We start from the raw sequence: 24,021 nt of genomic DNA on the forward strand, positions 1-24,021 counted from the left end.
CCTAATTGACAATATGAATTAAGTTCAAAGTTTTGTGTGGTTTTTTTTTTTTTTTTTTTTTTTTTTCCCCTTCTCAATCCGAATTTACAATGTGAATTAAGTTGAAAGTAGTTTCAATTATTCTTATTACTATTTTTTATTTTTCATTTATGTATTTATTTATTTTTTTTTTTTTCGATTCAAATTTGTATATATTGTGTTATGCTATTATATTGTATTGATATCACTATCTCTCCTTAGGGAGGCTAATAAAGATATATATATATCCTTGGTGCCTTCTATTTTAAACCTTTTCTCAGTCTAGTAACAGTAACACCAATTTATATCATAAAATCTATTTGACAATAAATATATATATATATATTATTCATATAAACTTTTCCATTTAAGATCACAGATTTGTGCTATATGGTCTGATGGAAATACAACACTTGGTAGTGCTATATGCTGTTCTACCTCGCTATGTTCAGGCATTGGTATAACACGAAGCACGTCCATCGTGGAATCTATAAATATATAGTCCAACTGTTCATGGAAACTTCTAGCATAGTTTGTATAATCCAAAATTCCACAACTATTCGTAAGGTCCAATCCATGAGAAAATGAGGCTCCTTCAAGGGTTAAGTCAGGATCTGTAACAAAATAAAAATAACATTAAAGCTATTTTCCTAATCCATGTAAAGCAAGACTTGAGTTTGCTTGCTTGTTGTGTTTTATATTGTACAATTGTAATTGGGATAATGTCCAATCAAATTTAAATATAATATATACAGGTTAAAATATGTCTATATATAATTTTGAAAATTTCAATGCTAATTACAAAGCTTGAATTAACATTTATACAAACAAAGCAAGCAATCATACCAAAGTTTTACTCTATAAGCATAAGGAAATACGCTGTAATTGATGTGAAAAATGTAGTTGCTCCCTTCGAAATTTATATAATAGTAATAAGTTTTAACAAATTTTGTAATATATATATATATGCTATTGCTATCTGGATATTGCTAGTATACTTATTCTTCCTTTCACTTAAAAAAAAACCCAACCAAAGCATGAATGTAGATTTAATTTTAATGAAACAAAGCGCATAGCAGGTTATTTAACAGTGTGCACCACATTTTTTTATGTTATTTCGAATAGACAGAAAAAATATTACAGTCATTTCTTATAATTTAATTCTAAATTCCATTTTAAACCGTAGAAAACCATGAAAAACGTTGATGACGTCACGGTCACATGACTAAATAATGTCTATGGGCTCATAACAAAATAACGTCAGCCAATCAGAAGACGCGTTACATCCAAAATTAAATTATTAAATTTTAGCAGAACACATGTTTCTTGAATAACTTAAGCTTTCATCAGGTTTCTTCCAAAGATTTTAGGCAAAAATATAAATAATACACAGCAATCAAACTGAAGAAACATTTTAGAAAATTAATAAAAAAACAAAAACATCCAAGATCCTTACTTTAAGTACAGCTGCAGACTTATGGACTAAAACTTGACATACTAATGTATTATTGATATCACACAGGCAGTACCAAAGCACTGGAAATTGGGTGGATAGTATTGTCAGGGATGATTGTCAACCAACAGTAGTACTTAAGCCAGAAATGCCTTCTTTTCAAATATTTCTGTGTCACTCAGCACAGCAATACAATGAATAAAATATACACTGTTCTTTTGTTTCTTATGTTTTTTTGTTTATTGTGCATTTACTGATTTTGTGTTATGGATGGATACCCTATATATTCTTAGAATTGCTATAAACTCAAATTTTGCCAAAATTTTGTTTATGTTTAACCTACTCTTCAAAATTTATTTTGATTGTTCTATACTTTGTTTATGCATTGTTATGTATTCATACAATAGGAACTCCATGTACGACATTTTCATACTTTTACATATCCACATAATTTTCCTTGTGTAAATTGCAACCAGATGCTCCGCAGGGCGTAGCTTTATACGACCGCAGAGGTTGAACCCTGAACGGTTGGGGCAAGTATGGACACAACATTCAAGCTGGATTCAGCTCTAAATTTGGATTGTGATTAAATAGTTGACACAGCATAGGTTTCTGACACAGAATTAATGTGTTCTAATGAACTTAAAATTTTTGTTTTCTCTTAGAGCAATTCACTATGCTGTTGAATATTAATCCTCTCAAAAACATGTTTGAAGAAATTTTCTTTTTTATTTATGAAATTTCAAATGAGAAAAATTGAACCCAATTGTTTTAATCACATCCCCCTTTCCCTTATTTCAAAACTAATCTCAATTAAAATTTCTAATGGAGTTTGCAACAATAACTACTCATTTAAATACATCATAAAATATTAAGATGTAAAAAAACTGCTTGTTATCACTGAATGGTAAAGATTATTTTAATTTATCAGTTGGTAGTAAAAAGTGAATATACATTGTATATTGTATATAACAAAGATTTAAGTTGATTCTGGACAAAGAAAGATAACTCCAATTAAAAAAAAATCTTGCTATTGCACAATATTTTGCAATTAGATATTTCTTGCTTACTATTCTGGACAAAGAAAGATAACTCTAATTAAAAAAAAAATTGATATTTCACAATATTGTGCAATTAGATATTTCTTGCCATTGCGCAATACTGTGCAATTGAAAAGACTTGCTATTGCACAATACTTAATATAATAATTTTAGATCCTGATTTGGACTAACTTGAAAACTGGGCCCATAATAAAAAATCTAAGTACATTTTTGGATTCAGCATATCAAAGAACCCCAAGATTTAAATTTTTGTTAAAATCAGACTAAGTTTAATTTTGGACCCTTTGGACTTAAGTGTAGACCAATTTGAAAACAGGACCAAAAATGAAGAATCTACATACACAGTTAGATTTGGTATATCAAAGAACCCCATTTATTCAATTTTTGATGAAATCAAACAAAGTTTAATTTTGGACCCCGATTTGGACCAACTTGAAAACTGGGCCAATAATCAAGAATCTAAATACATTTTTAGATTCAGCATATCAAAGAACCTAACTGATTCATTTTTTGTCAAAATCAAACTAAGTTTAATTTTGGACCCTTTGGACCTTAATGTAGACCAATTTGAAAACGGGACCAAAAGTTAAGAATCTACATACACAGTCATGACAGTTAGATTCGGCATATCAAAGAACCCCAATTATTCAATTTTGATGAAATCAAACAAAGTTTAATTTTGGACCCTTTGGGCCCCTTATTCTGTTGGGACCAAAACTCCCAAAATCAATACCAACCATCCTTTTATGGTCATAAACCTTGTGTTTAAATTTCATAGATTTCTATTTACTTATACTAACGTTATGGTGCGAAAACCAAGAAAAATGCTTATTTAGGTCCCTTTTTGGCCCCTAATTCCTAAAATGTTGGGACCAAAACTCCCAAACCCACCTTCCTTTTGTGGTCATAAACCTTGTGTTAAAATTTCATAGATTTCCATTCACTTTTACTAAAGTTAGAGTGCGAAAACTTAAAGTATTCGGACGACGACGACGAAGACAACGCCAACGTGATAGCAATATACGACGAAAAATTTTTCAAATTTTGCGGTCGTATAAAAATTAATCACTCCCGAAAAAAAAGTTAGTTATCTAGTATCTGATCAGACTTACTAGTACTCCAGCTGTAATTATCTGGTCCTAAATGTTTCTTTGTGATGAACTCATACGCTCCACCTGTAGGAGAACAGTTGAAATCTCCACAGAAAACAAAGGATACTTTAAATCCCTGAAAAAAAGTATTCATGGGTTATAGAAATGAGACTCAAGTATATGCCCTCCAATTGATGGAAAATAATTTTAAAATTGTATTACCTCTGAAATAGAAAGAAATGCTTTCTCTCTAGTGTGCTTATTCTAAACATTTTCTTACCAAGAACAAAATTAAATCTTTTAGTTATTTGGTTACCCTTAAATGCTACATGTATGAAATATCTCATATTTCTCGTATAAAAATAATACTGATTTGATGAGGACTGAAGAAAAAAACACAAAATGACTGGTGAATCAAGCTGAGAAGGATCTGCCTATACTTCTGAAGCACCTGACATCAACCCTGGTTTTTTGTGGGGTTCATGTTGCTCAGTCTTTTTCTATGTAGTGTATTGTGTACTTCTGTTTGTCTTTTGGTCTTTTTCTTTTTTTTTTCCCATGGCGTTGTCATTTTGTTTTCAATTTATTAGTTTGAATATCACTTTGGTATTTTTCTACTCTTAATTACTTCTGTGGATTCACATATTTTCATGGTTACCATGGTTACCAATATATATTTGCGGTTTAAGGAAAAATTGTTTTTTCATGTATAATTGATTTTGTGGTGTTTGATTGGCTGGAATACAAGCCTGAGATTGACTGATTTATTAGCAGGTGTTTACTGCCACTTTCAGCACTGGTTTGCTATTAGATAGCTGTCAGTTTTTATCCTTGGAGGACTCCTAAGTGCCAGGTAAGAATCATCAACCTTATGCAGAAAAACCGACAATCCTAGTCAATTAAGATTGGAGTCAAGTGCAACCTGCCCTGTGCAGGATTTGATATCATAACCTCAGTGTTGACTGACTAGTGATACTGTAGTATGACTACTTACACCACTCAGCCACCAAGGCCCCTACAAGACATATTTTTTTTTACTTTGGTGATCATTTAAATTTGTGGCTCAAGAGTACAAAAGAAATCAATGACAATTGGTATCCAACTGATAATATGATAAATTCAGAAATTATTGCTATGTTATTATAATTGCGAAAGGGTTATAATTGTAATAATTTAAACTCGCATTTTGAAATTTTTTATATGAATAATAAAATTGAGAATAGAAATGGGGAATGTGCCAAAGAGACAACAACCCGACCATAGAGCAGACAACAGCAGAAGGTCACCAACAGGTCTTCAATGCAACGAGAAATTCTCGCACCCGGAGGCGTCCTTCAGCTGGCCCCTAAACAAATATATACTAGTTCAGTGATAATGAACACCATACTAACATGACTCAACTCCAAATTGTACACAAGAAACTAAAATTAAAATAATACAAGACTAACAAAGGCAGGCTCCTGACTTTGGACAGGCGCAAAAATGTGGCGCGGTTAAACATGTTTGTGAGATCTCAACCCTCCCCCTATACCTCTAGCCAATGCAGAAAAGTAAACGCATAACATTACGCACATTAAAATTCAGTTCAAGACAAGTCCAAGTCTGATGTCAGAAGATGTAACCAAAGAAAATAAACAAAATGACAATAATACATAAATAACATCAGACTACTAGCTGTTAACTGAGGTCAACCTTAAAAATATGTTTGTTTGCAGTTTTCCGACTGTACCTTCAGACTGAAGGGTCGGTAGGTAGGGAAAATATTTTATTTTATCAGCCAAAATACAGTTTAAACAAGCAGTTACACTAAACCAAGTTTCTTGTGAAGAAAAAAAACATTTTAAAACAACAAACACTGGACATGCTGAAAACCAACATCAAATGAACAGGCATTTTCAGATAAAAAACTTTTTAACCAAAACTGAAACTTTAACATAGTGTCATTATCCAATTTATGACATAACATATGGTATAATTATTAAATACTGGAACACTTATAAACAAGGAATGTCATTATGACTAGAACTGTTTTAAAGAAATATATTCAGACATGTATGCTTCTTGACTAGAATGTTTTCATGAGTAGAGTATTTTCATCAGAAAAATGTAGATATTAAAGATTTATAAGACAATGTATTAAAGAGTGTATTTTTAATAAAAAAAAATAACCATTGAATCTTCCTCAATTGAAAAAAGGTAACTTGAAAAAAAAGTATTAAGACATTTGACTGTTTTCATATTTCTAACAATATTTAATTATATGTCATGTATGTGATAAGGTTATATTTTTGCCAGGCTTTAATGAAAACCAAAGAAATCTAAAGTTTGGGTTGAAATCCATAGCACCCCATTAAAAGTAAATTGTCTGTACTGAAATGTTTTTAATGCATAAAAAACCAGATGCTCCGCAGGGCGTAGCTTTATACGACCGCAGAGGTTGAACCCTGAACGGTTGGGGCAAGTATGGACACAACATTCAAGCTGGATTCAGCTCTAAATTTGGATTGTGATTAAATAGTTGACACAGCATAGGTTTCTGACACAGAATGAATGTGTTCTAATGAACTTAAAATTTTTGTTTTCTCTTAGAGCAATTCACTATGCTGTTGAATATTAATCCTCTCAAAAAAATGTTTGAAGAAATTTTCTTTTTTAAGAAATTTTCTTTTTTATTTATGAAATTTCAAATGAGAAAAATTGAACCCAATTTTTTTAATCACATCCCCCTTTCCCTTATTCCAAAACTAATCTCAATTAAAATTTCTAATGGAGTTTGCAACAATAACTACTCATTTAAATACATCATAAAATATTAAGACGTAAAAAAAACTGCTTGTTATCACTGAATGGTAAAGATTATTTTAATTTATCAGTTGGTAGTAAAAAGTGAATATACATTGCATATTGTATATAACAAAGATTTAAGTTGATTCTGGACAAAGAAAGATAACTCCAATTAAAAAAAAATCTTGCTATTGCACAATATTTTGCAATTAGATATTTCTTGCTTACTATTCTGGACAAAGAAAGATAACTCTAATTAAAAAAAAATTTGCTATTTCACAATATTGTGCAATTAGATATTTCTTGCCATTGCGCAATACTGTGCAATTGAAAAGACTTGCTATTGCACAATACTTAATATAATAATTTTAGATCCTGATTTGGACCAACTTGAAAACTGGGCCCATAATAAAAAATCTAAGTACATTTTTAGATTCAGCATATCAAAGAACCCCAAGATTTCAATTTTTGTTAAAATCAGACTAAGTTTAATTTTGGACCCTTTGGACTTTAGTGTAGACCAATTTGAAAACAGGACCAAAAATGAAGAATCTACATACACAGTTAGATTTGGTATATCAAAGAACCCCATTTATTCAATTTTTTATGAAATCAAACAAAGTTTAATTTTGGACCCCGATTTGGACCAACTTGAAAACTGGGCCAATAATCAAGAATCTAAGTACATTTTTAGATTCGGCATATCAAAGAACCTAACTGATTCATTTTTTGTCAAAATCAAACTAAGTTTAATTTTGGACCCTTTGGACCTTAATGTAGACCAATTTGAAAACGGGACCAAAAGTTAAGAATCTACATACACAGTCATGACAGTTAGATTCGGCATATAAAAGAACCCCAATTATTCAATTTTGATGAAATCAAACAAAGTTTAATTTTGGACCCTTTGGGCCCCTTATTCTGTTGGGACCAAAACTCCCAAAATCATTACCAACCTTCCTTTTATGGTCATAAACCTTGTGTTTAAATTTCATAGATTTCTATTTACTTATACTAACGTTATGGTGCGAAAACCAAGAAAAATGCTTATTTGGGCCCCTTTTTGGCCCTTAATTCCTAAACTGTTTGGACCTAAACTCCCAAAATCAATACCAACCTTCCTTTTGTAGTCATTAACATTGTGTTTTAATTTCATTGATTTCTATTTACTTAAACTAAAGTTATTGTGCGAAAACCAAGAATAATGCTTATTTGGGCCCTTTTTTGGCCCCTAATTCCTAAACTGTTGAAACCAAAACTCCCAAAATCAATCCCAACTGTTCTTTTGTGGTCATAAACCTTGTGTCAAAATTTCATAGATTTCTATTAACTTAAACTAAAGTTATAGTGCGAAAACCAAGAAAATGCTTATTTGGGCCCTTTTTGGCCCCTAATTCCTAAAATGTTGGGACCAAAACTCCCAAAATCAATACCAACCTTCCTTTTGTGGTCATAAACCTTGTGTTAAAATTTCATAGATTTCCATTCACTTTTACTAAAGTTAGAGTGCGAAAACTAAAAGTATTCGGACGACGATGTGATAGCAATATACGACGAAAAAAATTTCAAATTTTGCGGTCGTATAAAAATGGCAGCATATAGCTCCTAAGGACATGTTTTAATATAATTCACACAGGCCACACAGTTTGGGTATATTTAATATTGTATTAAGAAAGAGAATAATTGCAATGAGTGGGGCAGCCCCCCTTATCTTAAAGGAGCATACCCATTACAATCGAAGATAGATTTAATATAGAGAGAGTATATTTATTTTTCAAGCTAACCATTCATTTTCCCTACATCTTTGTGTAGTTAGGGTTCTTATTGATTTGGCATGATCTATATCCATTAACATTTCAAATGAGCCCATTTCTCCGTACTGGCGTGTTTACAGATATCCATGAAGATTTAAGTCACGGAGGAGTGGTTTCATCTTTGTCGTCTTTACAACGATTTGTAGAAAATATGCCATACTTCAAGCTGCTGTCGAATTATTTAACCACTGAAATTGGTTCCATAAAGTCAGGCTCCTCAGATTCTGTACTCGATTTGTTTGAGACAGAATGGTTATCGTGTCAGTTATGAATACCCGCTGCATCATCTTCAATGATATCATCACACATCATTACATGTGCCTGAATCTGTATAAACAGTTTACTAATAAACTTTTTTGTTTGTTATTTGTCTTAAAATTGACACAAGACGACAGCGTAAAGTACTTCTCCGTGACTTCATGGATACCTGTAAACAATTTCCATGTGCTTATAATTAAATGGTCACACGAACGCTTGACGGGAAGCTAAGAAAAACCGAACTTGAAATGCATAATTGACCCAGACTTTAAATCATTTCCGGAAAGGACCCAAAGTTCCAGATCGTGTCAATAGAAGTATTAAAAAAAATTTCTTCAAATTTAAAGCATTAAAATTTTCACAGTCGGGAGGATTTTCAAGGGTCGGTCGGTAAACTGCAAACAAACAATATTTTGATTTAAGCCTGACATGCCAGCTACAGACTTCAATTAAACTGATTGAAAAATTATGTCTTCATCATATGAATATCAGGCACAATCCTCCCCGTGAGGGGTTTAGTATCATACCATCATAAAATATATGAGAAGAACATAACCCGTGTCATGCCAACAGCTGGTTTATTAAACATGATTTTCTCAATACATTTGTATTGCAAATAATTTAATTGCATTCTAGTCTTTTATGACAAAATCAAAATAATAAATGCACGCAATAATTTCTGATTTTACGGTATCAAATGGATAATGATGAATCCCCAGTATAATATCTACCTCTGCCTTCTGTTTCTGTATTACATCTTGTAAATGTCTGATGATGGCCACTGTCTGTAATGATCTAATACAACATGCCTTAGGGTGGAAGTACAGATGTGTATTGGCTACACATAGTCTGCATCCTGGGTTTAACACAGATTCTAAAACTAGTACCTATAAGAAGAATATATTACATGAGCTGTGTCGGATAAAAATCAACCTTATAATGCAAGTGCAGGTACATTGCTAATCCTTACCATGCTGAGTTGTTTTTAGAAATTGTCTAAATTTCGAGTATTTGCAAAAATATGCAAGTGATAAGCAAATGAGCTGTACCCTGATGCTGATGCATACTGATTGCAATAAATCTAAGATAGGGGATCACGGGGTGGGGTGATAAGAGTGACGAGGTGGGAAAGGGTGGGCGGGAATTTGCCCCAAATATGGTCCTCTGGTGCAAAAAGCATCAATTTTGACGTTTTTCCGTTCTTTTTCTTGACCTGCAAGTCCGAGAGATGCTAATAGATGCATCCATCTGTAGTTTTCATGTAGAGTGGACACCAGTGAACACTTTTATCACAACAGTTGTTAGGTCGCAGTGAAACTGATCTGGGTTCATCAGTGTAAAGAAGGTCATTTGCACCAAAATTTACAAAATTTTCGTTTTTTTTTTTAATATTTTGAACTTTAACTGGACTTGCAACCGGAACTTAGTAGTCGTTTCGTCGAATTTTGATAATGAACACAATCAGTCGTTATGTGCCTTTAGGTTAACACTCAATAACAGTATTTGTTAAGGTTTCAGTCCTCTACCCTCCGTGTTTCAGACCTCCAAAAACCCCAATTTTGTCCGATATCAAATTTTGAAGTTAATATTTGAGCTCAAAATGAAGACATGACAATCAATAGTGTCCGATTGAGGAAAAGAGCATACACTACAAATTAAATGGCATTTTGATGACCTCTAAATGTATGGATGTATGGAGCGCCATTGATGCCAAAATAACGGTGGTCTGTGTATCACTGTAATATTACGGTCACGACAAGGGTTTAACTTAATACTTTCAATGATTTTGGAACATTCAAATACGAAAAAAAATATGAATGTTGGTCTGTTCTACAGGATTCTTATATTGTCTTAATTTTCAAACAGTTACAGACTTTGCATAAAGATGATTTTCAACCCCAAATGAGTTAACAGATGAATTGATATTAATAGTTGATTTCTGTCATACATGTATCATACATGTCAAAGTTAACTCCTCAAAATCTTCCTGTTCCTGTTGAACCACATAAACAGATTTTTGTACTTAAATGTTTGTCTAAATGCCCTGGTGGTCTCTTTATTATGCCCATACGTCCATTGAAGGATGTCATTGGATCGGTCTCTTGTTAAAGACATGAAAGAAAGCACTGGCTGCTTCTACACAAGGCATATGGCATTCTGATGAATGGCAAAGTTCCATAAATTAGGACGCAAATAATATGTCTATGTAGATCTAGAGTGATAAGTCTTCTTGCAAATTGTAACATTGTAATTTGGTATGTAAAAAAAACTGGCTCAGGATAACAATTAAATCAAAATTGCATGTTCATATTCATATTACACCGATATAAATCTATAATATATATAAGATCCATGAAAATCCAACAGGGCTGAAAAGACTAGACTGATGGAATGGACAAATAATTGGACAGACACCTAGTATTTCTATATTAGAAATATGGGGGGGGGGGGGGGGGGGGGGGGGGGGTAAAACAAATATGCATGAAGTGAAAAAAGTTTAATCTCATTGAGCATGTTGAGACTACTGTTGGTTTAAAGAAAATAACAGACCTTTTCTTACTACATAATAATGAGCATAATCAACATGATTAAGGAATTATGCTTCTGCAAATTTGACAGACCAAGAGACCCTTGACATGCTTGATTAGTAGTCAAGGTCATTGAAACCTGAACGTGTAGAAATTTGCATGGTAGTTTTAAAATTTTCCAAGGTACTTTTTCATACAATTTTTCAACCCTACTACATCAGTATATGTATCTACCTACTTGTACTACGCTTCCTCTTGTATCCATTTCTTGTTTTAATGTTTCATTTGTAGAAACAATGTTTTTTATATCACTTTGAATATCATCTTCATTAACAGATTTCCTGATTTCTATGCTACAGTCTTGTACTTGTCTGAAAAGAAAATGAGTTATGGTAAACCAACACTGCAGAAATGACCAAAGATAAATAAAATTCTGTTCAATCATTAATGAAAGTGAAATAGAGAAATACCTCACTGAATCCGTATGCATGTGAACTTCAATTTAACCCCTTACCTAGAGATGGATAACACATGAATCTTGCATGATCAATTATTTAAAGGAAAAGAATGTCAACATAGAAAGTGAAACAAATCAAAGAGCAGATTGCTCTGAGGGATACGACTGCCGTTGTTTCATTGACACCGATGTATACATGTAGCTGGATAATATTATTTTTAAAACTAATTCAACTGCACATGTAAAATAGTTACAAAATAGCCAACCCCGGATAAAAGTGTTTAAACAATGTAATTAGACCTATTGTGTTTTATTTTTGTACTATCAATTTCAAGTTTACTTTCCACAGCAGTCACCGAGACTCAGAGTGAGAAAAGGTATTTCACCTCGTACATTATCTTATTATCTTATGACCTATTTTCCTACGTTATTTCTAGGAGGCACCCCATTCCTAACTCTTTAAATATTTAATTTCTTTTGGGTCAGTGATCATGAGTCCATGACTCCTTTCCGTACACATTTATCGGTTTAAACTGCATTCGTTTTTAATATAATACAACGTTTATTGACAGAACGAGCTAATACTCGATTAGAATTCACGGAAGTTATTTCCGGAAGGGAGACAACTCGATACGATAATATGGAAGACTCCATTTCGCCGAAAGGGGTGTTCTACGATGTGGACGATATTTATTTTAATTTAAATGATGCATATGATTTAAAATTATGCAACAATAACCCTCAATAGCGGATATATATAGAAAAGATCACATGAGTCATAAATTAATTAATTGAGTCATTGTGAGTGGGGAATCTAGAGCAACCATGCAATCTAAAACCCCTTGAATTCAAGAAAACTATACGCATGCGCATAATTTCCAAAACAAACCCTGAAGCAAGAACATATATTAAATGTTTATTAAACGACCTAGATATCATGCTTCTCTATTACAATCTCAAATATCAGTTTCATAACGGTAACATATAAGTAAAACTCCACTTTAGTTCTTATATGACAGAAATAGATTGATTGGAATTCTGAGAACTCTCGCATTTTACCAAAGCTGGGAATTCGCTCTGACGTGTTTCTAAATTTATAAATACACTAAATATAAATACTGCTGAATTCTGATTTTCCGTGTTGTTAAAAACACGCATATAAGTCAAGGGAATTATGAAACATGAAGATTATGAAAAGAACATTATAGGAAAGTTGTTTAAGTTCAATCCCTTTGTTTGTTTTTACCTTTTAAAGCAAGACAATCATAAGAATCCGAAATGTTCCTTAATGTTTAGAATAAAACGATTGACGTGAGGGAAATGCTCTGAGCCACCGGTATAAGTCTACAGATTGCTTGAAAGCAATCGTATCCCAAAAAATCATTCTTTTACAGGTAAACATTTTAACATATATTTTTAATCTTTAATATGAAATTAAATAGATCTAGAAAAATCCAATTGCAAGAGTTAGTTTAATCTATTTATATCTATATTTATGTTTATATGACCTATATATAGAAACAAAGCTACATATTATTGAGCTCATGCCCTGTAATTTTTTATTTTAAACTTTTAATAATTTGGATAAATGTATTACATTGTTATCAATCAAATATGAGAATCCAAGTCAAATTGGTGAACATGAATTTGTCAGCTAGTGCCCCTTCCAAAAACAAACACGATCCATACGAAAATGGTCAATTCATAAATAGTCTTGCTTTATGAATGAAAATAAGTTCTTTTCAATGCCAACAAATAATTTTGATAACTGGAGAAAAATAATTAATATTACAACCCCTAAATACAAATCCAGCAAGAATATGTCTTGCCACTGAACTTAAATAGTTTTGAATCACTTGTAATCTATCATACTACAAACCTAAACTTAGCATTTCTGTAGAAGGTAGCTTCTCCTTCTGGTGTTGTACCTCCTTTTTCTTGGAGCACTCCACTATATCCCAGAGACTCGAAAGCTGGTAAGAGATCATTGATAAACACTTTCCTGTCAACTTCTTGTAGACAAATCAAATCACTGTTATAACCTATAAAAGAACAATACTAAAAAGGTTGACATTTGATCTCATTATATTCCTATGGATTTGTCAAGCCATAATAATAAGCAAAGGTACCAGGCTTAAAAACATGATAAAACCAGGTCATGCAGGTTGACTGGTTCAACCCACCACTTTTTCTTAATATGTCCTGTACCAAGTCAGGAAATAGGCAGTTGTAATCAAATAGTCTGTTTCTATCTCTGTTGTGTTTTTTTTTTGTTGCAGTTCAGTGTTTCTGTCGTTACATTGTTTTCCTCTTAAAATCATGACAATTCATGCAAGTGCCAAGGCTGCTTGAATTTCCTGATCACCAACATTTTGGCAAAGGACTTACAAAATTTGGGATATTTTGCAATAGACATGATAGATATAACCATGATAAGAGTAAGGACAAACACATTTTTCAAGGGCTAATGGGATTTTTTTTTTTAATTTGAGAAATTTAGTCTGAGGACAATATTCAGTCAGGGGAGTTACTTGTACAAGTGATTTTTAAAATCACTTTCTCAAGTGATATTTTCAACATAATAAGAGTTAATTCCCTTTCATTACTTTTTTAAAATCACTCATTCAAGTGATTATTATTGTTTGGAAAATCTTTAATAAGAAACCAGGATTATCCCTCTCTTTCAGAGGACAACATCACAACAGGGGTCTTCTTGACATTAAGATAACTATAAAAAAGGTAAAAATAAATAAAAAAACTAACTTGTAAGCCCTGAGTAAAATTTATTTTCTGAGCAAAAAATAGCATTAGCAGTAGTACATGAATTACATGTTTTTCATAAAGCAGAGGTTTCAAACCACCAAAACTTAAAATATAAAAAACAATTATTGCTGAGTTTGGCGGTAATATAAGCATTGTCTATATGTTGATAACATTTGGTTGAGGCAAATTTAAGTCAGAGAACAGAAACCAATTATTGGACGAACAGACAGCATGGACAAGGGTGAAATTTAATGGCCCTACACTACAAATAGGCATAAATAGGAACAGTAAGAACAATAATAAACTTAAAATGCTTTGACCAAAAACAAACACAAACATTTAACATACATTTGTCATGTTTGTCATGTTTGTAGAAAACTAAAGACCTGAGCAGTGATAAATAAGATTTTGCAGGTCATAATTATAATTTCTAGTGAAGTAAATTTATGGAATATACTCATTCTTAGTATTGATCACTCTTATAAATGAAAATAAAACACTTCAAAGGGTGTCTTTCATCACCTACATGTATTTTGAAATAATGTATATCACTGGTACACATGATTTTAAATCACAGCACAGAGTTTTTTCATTCAATTAGAACGTAAATCACTTGTGGAAATGATTTAAAATCACTTTTGCAAATGATTTAAAAACACTTGTGCAAATGATTGAAAATCACTTAAGCAAATGATTTAAAATCACTGCACAGAGTGAATTAAAATTGGTGTTTATTTCTGATACCAGCAGTATTTTCAATTACTTTCTAGATGGTGAAAAACAGATATAAATTTTTTTTAATTCAAATTTAAAAAAAATAACTTTATATTTATCAATCATTTCAAATGTTTGTAAATCGTATAATTTTGGAGGGCTGAAACAAAATGTGTGGATAACAATAATTGAATCTTGGTCAAAAGAGGCTCTTGACTGCTGAATCTTGTTATTTTTTGCTTAAATCTTTCTTCAATGATTATTTTTGCTTTTCTATATATATTTATAATGAGTGGCTTAAAAATACCATTTAAATGTTCTTTAATGAATTGGTAGCCATGTTTGTTGATGGATCAAAACTTCAGTCACCTAAAAAGGGGGGATGAATCGAGTGACTTTAATTTACTGTTCCTTCAGAGTGATTTCAATAGAACACTGGTTAAGAAGTGATTTCTGATTGGAAACCCCTCCCCTGTTAGACATCCAATATCAGAATATTAATCTTTTTATTTAATGACCAGGACTAATCATTGATTCAACTCCATTGCAGGTTGTCAAATTTTGCAGATCTAGATCATTTCAATCTTTTTGTCAGAATATAACTATTTCAACAAATTCAAATTCAGATAACTTTTTTGTTGTAATCTGGTTCAGCAAGGGGTCCTGCTGTCTAGCACAAGATCATTTATGAAGGAAATCAGATCAAATCTATATTTTTTATGCCCCACTTACGATAGTAGAGGGGCATTATGTTTTCTGGTCTGTGCATTTGTCCGTCTGTCTGTACCATGAATAAATGCATTGCATTTTTGTCAGGAACTACTTGCCAAAGATTTCAAAATTTGGTGTTAGGATTTATATAAGTCAGCTACTTGTATACCCAGTGATGTGTTTTCCAAATTCATCATTATGAATTCAGGGAAAGAAGAAGTCATTATCATCACTGTAAAAGTGTTTGGATTTGTTGGTATATATCACCATTACCACTGACAAGGTCAATTGGCTATAAATACCTTGTGTGCTATAAATGGTAAGGAACACGTGTACTAAGTTTTAAGTTGATTAGACTTCAGCTTCATCAAAAACTACCTTGACCAAAAACTTTAACCTGAAGTGGGATGAACGGATGCAAAGAGGAATGGAGGAACAGACGGACTGACGGATGGACAGACAGAGGTAAAACAGTTTACCCCCCCTCCAAGTTTTTAAAGCAAGATTCAACGCTATAGCTAGGGTTTAGAGTAATAAAAATCACTTGTAATCGTAATGGTTTAATCATTGCACAGTATGTGACCTTCATAATGGTCAAATCCTATGTTTTTGTACTGCTATGCATGCTTTTTCAATAAAAGTTTGACATCACAATGCATTTTTTATAGTTAGGAAAACCCATGCATGAGACCAGTATAAATAATAATGAAAATCACTTGTATAAATTATTTCAAATCATTGCATAAAAAAAATATAAATCACTTGTACAAATGATTTTAAATCATTGCAGAGTGATTTACATGAATTAATATAAATCACTTGTACAGCTGATTTCAAATAACTGCACAGTGATTTTCAGTAATAGTTATGGTCAGATCATATGTTAACAGTTTTCTTACTTATGAATTCGTACAATGCATGCTTTTGCTATGGAAATTGTGATGTCAAAATACATTCATTAAAAATAGTAAGAAAACCCATAAGACCAGGATAAATAATAGTGTTAATCACTTGTACAAATGATTTTAAATCACTGTACAGAGTGATTTCTGTGATGGTACAAATGATCTTGCTGCACAGTGATTTTTAATAATTTGATATAACATGCATAAATCAGGATGTTAGATCAAAAAAACAAAAATGCAGACTCCCATTGATGTACAAGATCGTCAACAACAAAGAAGTGTACCTCCTATTAGACCAACTAGAGTATCTAGCAGGGGTGGATCTAGCCATTTTAAATTGGGGATCCAACCATGTCCCCATTCAAATGCATTGATTGGCCAAAAAGGGGGGGGGTCCCATCCCCGGAGGTTGCCACAGCACAGTCATCAGTGGAGGATCCAGAACTTTCATAAAGGGGGGGTCTCCAGTCATGCGTCAGTGATCCCCTATATAATCAACCAAATTTTTCCCACAAATCATTTGCAAATCAGGCCCTCCCCTGGATCCACCTATGGTCATTTGAGACATTCAAAACACAAATGACCAATCTCACAAAATATAAATGAACATTTGTTTTTATCCTGTATTAACCAAACAGAACCAAGTTGCCAGTATATATAGAAAGTTGAATGTGGACAGTATACACAGAAAAACATGTAAATTATTTGTTTACCATCTTTGATAAAAGAACATTATCTTGGCATGTAAGTTGTTATGGAGTTTCTTCATAAAGATCTGCTTTATTGAGTCTGAATTTATCAAATAAATATTTAATATTTTTGTTTGCAGTGTGAAGAAATTATGAAATTATAATAAATCAAGAAGGCACACAATGATTTCATATTTATATTATTGTGCCAAAAATTTCTGACATTCTGATTTACATGATTTTGTTTAAAACTTTTTAAGTCATCCGGAGTTATTCCCCTTTAAGTTAATTTCATTCCCAAAAATCACTTGCTGAAATGATCTTTTGTATCTGAATAAAAATATCACTCATTGAAGTGATTTAAAATCTTCAGAAGGTCCAATTTTCAAACCACGCAAGTACTTATATTTCTATCGAGAGTACATATTTTTTTCAACGTCAAAATGTAGTTTAAATGTTGAAGTTTATTGGAAAAATATTCACAGTACCAGCAAAAATCTTATAAAATCTCCAGACTATAAATATTTCAAGGCTATTTTTAGTCATTTTCAAGTAATTTTTGCAAATTCCTTTATTTTGTCAATGTTTACAGTGTTTCCCACCATATCTTTGGAAAACCATGTAGTTTAGGAACAATCTCACAAAATTACAACGAGCTACAAATTGGGGGAAATTCAAATTTTCAAGTTTTTATACCTATAGCTATGTTTCTAAGCAAAAATAAAAAATCACTCAAATAAGTGATTTTAAAAATCACTTGTACAAGTAACTCCCCTGACTGATATTTTGTATGCAATTTTGTCTGTAGCAAATTATTTGAAAGCAGATATTCATTTGTTATACTAATTACCTGTGATTTCTTTTATAAAAAGCTGTTTTCTGTAATCTATTGCTAATGCATAAGGAGGACAGTATGGAAACAATTCATTTCTACTGAAGTCTGAGTCAGCATAAATATCAGCTAGTATATTATAACTAACTACTCTTATTCTGAAATGAGAAGAACATTGTTAAATTTTCCATATAAAATGTTTTATATACAAATGTATACATGAAACATGTAAAGGAGACAGTCACAGCACTTCGAAATTAAAATAATGGTCCTTACTCCTGACTTTCTAGTCTCCTGTTCAGATTTATTTATATTATGTTTTGTGTTATCTCTTGCATATTTTAATAATGACCATTTTGAACATCACTTTAATAGTAAAATGATGTTAGGAAATATGTAGTTTACCTTGATTTCTTTTTTGAATATATGAATAAAATATGATTAATAAAAGACATACTGGAAATACAAATAATCACTTGAAGAAATTTTGATTGGCTAATTTTCATATTCTTCTCATGACACAAACTATTACAACTTTCATGAGTCACCTAATTCTGACTTGTTTATAGATGTCAGCATGGTCAGAGCTCTGACATGTTGTCTGACTATACAAAAGTATGTCCAAATCTGTATGTAATAATTAGAAGATGAGTCTTTTTATTGAAGTATGATTACTAATGAGACAACTCTCTCCTAGAGAACAAATGAACAACTATTTGTCACTGTATGGCCTTCAACCATGTGCAATACCCATACAACATAGTCAGTTATGCAGGGTCTAAAATGCATGTAAAAAATTACCCATCATCCTCCAGTGTATTCTGTGTGTACAAATGTCTGTTTTCAAATGGACATACACCTGGCCCAGCCTCCACATCACACTTAGACAAACTATTAAACTCTTCTCCAGAGCGATGACCAAGTTTTGGCATGCAAGTCAATTTTAATTTATTTCCTAAATCAGAAATCGAAGGTGTGTAAGAAAAACCTTCAGAAAGTTTATCCCAAACTTCTTTAGTCTTTTTTTTCTTTTGTGAATCATCTTCCACAGATTTATACCGATACCAAATAAACGTTGATTTTAGTAAGTCACAGAATTCAGCGTGTATTTTAGGATAAATTGGAAACCCAACCATAATGTTCGTTGGTAAGACAAGAGCAGTGATAACAGGTACATTAATTTCTACTGGTAACAATTGATCTTCAATGTGTAGCACTGCTCCTTCCACAAAAGTCTGGTTTATAGGTGTAGCCTCATTTTCAATTAGTTTTTCTTTCACAGTAAGCCATATTTTTAAGTCAGGTTCTTCAATAGAATCTGTTGTCTCTTGTTTCTTCCTTTTTTTCTTTTTAGACAGTTTTTTTAACATGCTTGCCTTTAGTCTCTCTATCGTTTTACCCACCTAAAAATTAAAAAAAAATCTATAACAATTATAAACTATGCAATTTGTTTTTTTAGCAAATTGGTTCTTCAAAATGAAACAGTTTGAAATACTCATTTACATTCTAGTGATGAATATATGCCCCTGTATTCTTATACATGTTATATGAGCCACTAGCATTGACCTACATATGTATACCCCTAAGTCTATCAATGAAAAGGAGGGGAAAACTGAGCCAAGGATACTTCACTACAAGCATTACAGGGGTCCTTAGATATATTGTGGTTTCTTAAAGGAGAAGATGACAAAATGGCTGCACGCAGAGAATAGGCTATTTGCCAATTCCCATAATTGATCCTGTAATTAGAGATCCCTTTTTTAGTTGTCTCCCTTATGAGCAGTCAGTGGACTTACTTAAATAAGTGATTTTCTAAATCACTGATTCAAGTAACATTATTTCCATAAAGGTTGGAAGTTAGAGTTGTCTTTCTTTAATAATCACCTATTTAAGTAGTACAAATTAATCACTTGAAGAAATGATTTAATCTTATTGTAGCTTTAACAATGTTTAAATATAGAATACTAATGATCCAGGGACTAATTATGTTTCTAAACTTATCAGAACCAACATCTGTGTTGTCTAGGATGACCAGGTCATTTCAGGTGATGACCTTGTACTGAATCTAGGATAATGACATAAAAATCACTTGTTTAAGTATCAGACCTCAATTTCCTTCTCAAAAATCACTTCTTTAAGTATCATTCTTTTAATAACCCCCACTAATTTCAACACCCCCGAACAGCGGAATTTTTATCGCGAACAGTAGAATTTTATTACATAATCTGAAAGATGAAACCTTGAACTTCACAGGAAAAATACTCCCACTGCTGGGAAAAATCTTTTAAGAAAGTATCAGTTCTTATGTAAAGCCATTATTATAGCATTTTTTCAACTAAAATAGAATTTTCAGCTAAATGATAGCATCAAAGGCATAAACCTTGCTACTTAAAAGAAGCAAAAATTTTTTTTTTTTTAATTTTACTAATTAAAAGATATTATTTAAACCTATGTGTTTAAAATTTTGAAAAAACTACATAATCCCAATTTGTGACAAATCCTCGAATTTGCTACTCAAATAAGTGATTTAAAAATCACTTATTTCAGTAAGTCCCCTGACTGATGAGGGACATGAATTTTTATTTACAATGGAGAGCTAGCAGAAAGGGCAAATCTACCTGTAGATAATGTGAGTAATCTATAAGGTTTTCAAATCTTTTAATTACATTAATTTGTTGTTTAACTAAATACTTTTGACATCAGAAATTATTTTTCATGAACAATTTGTTAAACCACCGATACATCACTTTCAATTCATCATGATTTGCATTGGACAAAGCCAATTTTGTCCGGTATGGAACCAGTCTACGATTGACAAAGGGAAATAATTTGGTTAAAAAGTGTGTAATAACAGAATCAAATTTGTAATTGGCAAATGGACTACTGATACTCTAAATTTAAAATCGATTGTGATAATAAAACTTTAATATCTATGAATTTGAGCATTTTTATACAGAATGGATATAATATTAATTTTTGATTTTTTTGCAAAGTTTCCCTTTAACAGGTTCTGATACACATGATACATGTGAATTTATGTGGGAGGTATATTGTAACACCCATTATTATGTATATTTCTGTGTCTGCATTAAGTATAGACATATCAGAATTTTATCAAGGTGTTGTTTACAAAGCGAAAGAAGCACATCATCATATATGAACAGAGGGTAGTAATGGGGGTACTTTCATGACATTTTTGCCATAATGACCATGATGACTTTAACAGAAATTTTTTAACCATGACAATAAATGTACAATTTTATAATCATGATAATATAGACGATTAAAAAAATCGACTGATTCAACGCATCAGAAATTATCTGAACAAAAATTATTTCAGACCTCTGACGAATATAACCATAAGGATATTTTGATGAATCACGGTACAATTAAAATTTTAACCAATTTGTCGCTAATGGTAGCCAAAATGACTTGTTGACGCCTGACAGTAAAGAACATACTACCCCCAAAACAACGTTTTATATCAAATTTACAGGTGGTTAAATAAAACTACATGTACCTCTTCAACTTGAATTCTTTCCAGGTTGACAGTTTTACAGGGTCCCCCTTCATGCTTATAATTTACAGTGATCTGCATTCGTTCCTCTTCTGGGACACATCGCACAAAAACTCCTTCCATGTCTGACATTCCAACCAATGCTATTGATTTGTTTCTAACAAATTTACTTAAGATGTTTATTGCACAAGTTTTTCTTGATAGCATTGCCACAAATATTGCAACATGTCAATCTGGTCCCTGTACTGGAAATTTAACAGGTAGAGCATGCAGAATGAAAAGGTAGGAACTAGTCCTGTAGTACTTTCGTATCTTCAAAGTTAAAAACTTTTATTTAGATATTTACAAGAATATCCAAGAATATCTAAAATGTTTATGCTTATATAAAATGCTTTTTGTGACTTGTGTGACTCATTTACTATTCAGTTATTCATGAATGATATGGGAAAAACATAAGAGATAATTTTAGACTGTTGTAATTTCAAAATTACCCCCAGGTTATTTGATAATAATTTTCCTCATATGGAAAATGTGGACACGTCAAAAAAGTGACATTTGCTTCGAGACGTTTCGGCCATGAACCCGTTCGGCCGTATGTCGTTTCGGCCATTCACCTGTTCGGCCTTGGTTGTTTCGGTCCATTATCTTTTCATACATGATAGAACGAATTAAGTGGGAAGTAGCCATTTATTTATCCTATTTGATAAGACTTTCGTAATAAAGGTATATAATTTTTGTTTGTTTGTTTGGTTTTTTTTTCGTTTTTTATGTGTCCTGTCTAAGATTATTATACTAACTTAGTGTAATAGTCCAAGGTCCTGTAGACGTGTGGTGTTGCATTACTAATTGTTCAAGAAATCACATTTAATAAATAAAGACTACACAAATATTTCACATCTTTATTGGTCACTCTCATCATCAATTAACAATACATAACAAGAACAATTTTTAATTGCATTCAAATCAAAAATTTGTAAAGTTCATTTTGATTGGATAACGTCATTTATTTACATGGCATCAATTGACAGTTGATGTTATGGGACGTACGCACATGCGCAGACGGCCATGCTATGACAAATTTCAAATACATGTTTTAACGTTGTTTTCTGTAAGTTTCATTAGAAAGGAGATAACACTATTGTATTTAAATCTCCGACGACATCAATTGGGGTTTTGATGGTCGCAAATATCCGTTTACTGTCTGCGCTAAGTAAACTTAATTTGCGACCATCAAATCCCCAATTGATCATGTTGATGCCGTCGGAGCTTAAAATACAATACAGTTTTCTCTGAAGTGCACGAACACAAAAGAAGTTAATTGCATTCACTCGGAGTCGGAATATAGTCGGAGTCTGGCCGTATGCCTACTGGACCAGGAACACGTCGTGCGTACATATACCCAATCTGTATGAGGAATTCTGAGGTCTTCAGTGTGTTAGCGTCTAGCCGGTCCCATAAGTCAACAAGTTTAAATTACCCTGAATCTGGTGATGGGTCTCTCGTTGGTACCGGGTCACTTGCTGCATGCTCACTAACGAGTCTGTGGGTTAGTTTTACGTTCTTGAAATAGATATAGGAAGATGTGGTGTGAGTGCCAATGAGACAACTCTCCATACAAATAACAATTTAAAAAGTAAACCATTATAGGTTAAAGTACGGCCTTCAACACGGAGCTTTGGCTCACACCGAACAACAAGCTATAAAGGGCCCCAAAATTACTAGTGTAAAACCATTCAAACGGGAAACCCAACGGTCTAATCTATATAAAAAAAACGAGAAACGAGAAACACATATATATTACATAAACAAACGACAACTACTGTACATCAGATTCCTGACTTAGGACAGGTGCAAACATTTGCAGCGGGATTAAACGTTTTAATTGGCTTCTTTACGGAAGGCAGGAACTATCCTACAAAAATAAAGGTGGGCCCGTTCATCTTTGCCATTGAAGCGTCTATGCCATCCTGCAGGATAAGAAAAGAAATTAAAAATATAATATTGTAATTGTAGTGGATTAAATTACAATTAAATAAATAAATATAGATAATTGATTCACTTACGCATGTTACGTTTGTATACGTATTCAATTAAATAATTGGATTAAATAAGTGATACAATAAGTGTTAAGGTAATCGACAAAAGCGCGTGTCGTCATAAACCAATCAATTTGTTAATTAATTTAATCATTTAAAAACATGGCAACTTTTTATTCAATAAAAATTAAGTAATGAAAATAACGTGTTTGTAGAGTTATTAAAACTGACGTCATGTTCTTCATCTTCAACAATTGCATGGTTCCCCTTCCAATACACCGTCCATTACTGGGGTACACTCGAAGAAGACATCTACCTCATTGTTCCTTATTCTTCTTTAATGAACAAGTGAAACACCTAAAATATAAACATATTATAAATCAACTAAAA

At 32.2% G+C, this 24,021-nt stretch overlaps 1 protein-coding gene across 2 annotated transcripts; it reads right to left on the reverse strand.

Moving 5' to 3' along the window:
• Nucleotides 1-323: 323 nt before the first annotated feature.
• LOC139503519 (2',5'-phosphodiesterase 12-like) lies at nt 324-22,137 on the reverse strand. 2 transcript variants are annotated; one of them, XM_071293312.1, is made up of 9 exons: nt 22,087-22,137; nt 21,599-21,907; nt 18,880-19,481; nt 18,097-18,236; nt 13,344-13,506; nt 11,246-11,378; nt 9,211-9,366; nt 3,645-3,759; nt 324-632 (listed from the first exon to the last, which is right to left on the reverse strand). In XM_071293312.1, the coding sequence occupies exons 2-9, from the start codon at nt 21,800-21,802 to the stop codon at nt 364-366; spliced, it is 1,782 nt and encodes a 593-aa protein (XP_071149413.1). In that variant the 5' UTR covers nt 21,803-21,907; nt 22,087-22,137; the 3' UTR covers nt 324-363. The 2 variants fall into 2 exon arrangements, with proteins under 2 accessions (XP_071149413.1, XP_071149414.1); XM_071293313.1 differs by lacking the exon at nt 22,087-22,137 and having other exon boundaries at nt 21,599-21,946.
• Between the last annotated feature and the right edge of the window lie 1,884 nt (nt 22,138-24,021).

Source organism: Mytilus edulis, chromosome 14, assembly GCF_963676685.1.
Source record: "Mytilus edulis chromosome 14, xbMytEdul2.2, whole genome shotgun sequence".
In the NCBI taxonomy this organism is placed as follows: Eukaryota; Metazoa; Mollusca; class Bivalvia; order Mytilida; family Mytilidae; genus Mytilus; species Mytilus edulis.

Coding starts and splice junctions, on each gene's coding strand:
- LOC139503519 (XM_071293312.1), bottom strand. CDS start 21,802: ATGCTATCAAGAAAAACTTGTGCAATAAACATCTTAAGTAAATTTGTT. Junction 13,507..18,096: donor TTTTATAAAAGAAATCACAG/GTAATTAGTATA, acceptor GTTCTTTTATAG/GTTATAACAGTGATTTGATT. Junction 633..3,644: donor TAATTACAGCTGGAGTACTA/GTAAGTCTGATC, acceptor ATTTTGTTACAG/ATCCTGACTTAACCCTTGAA.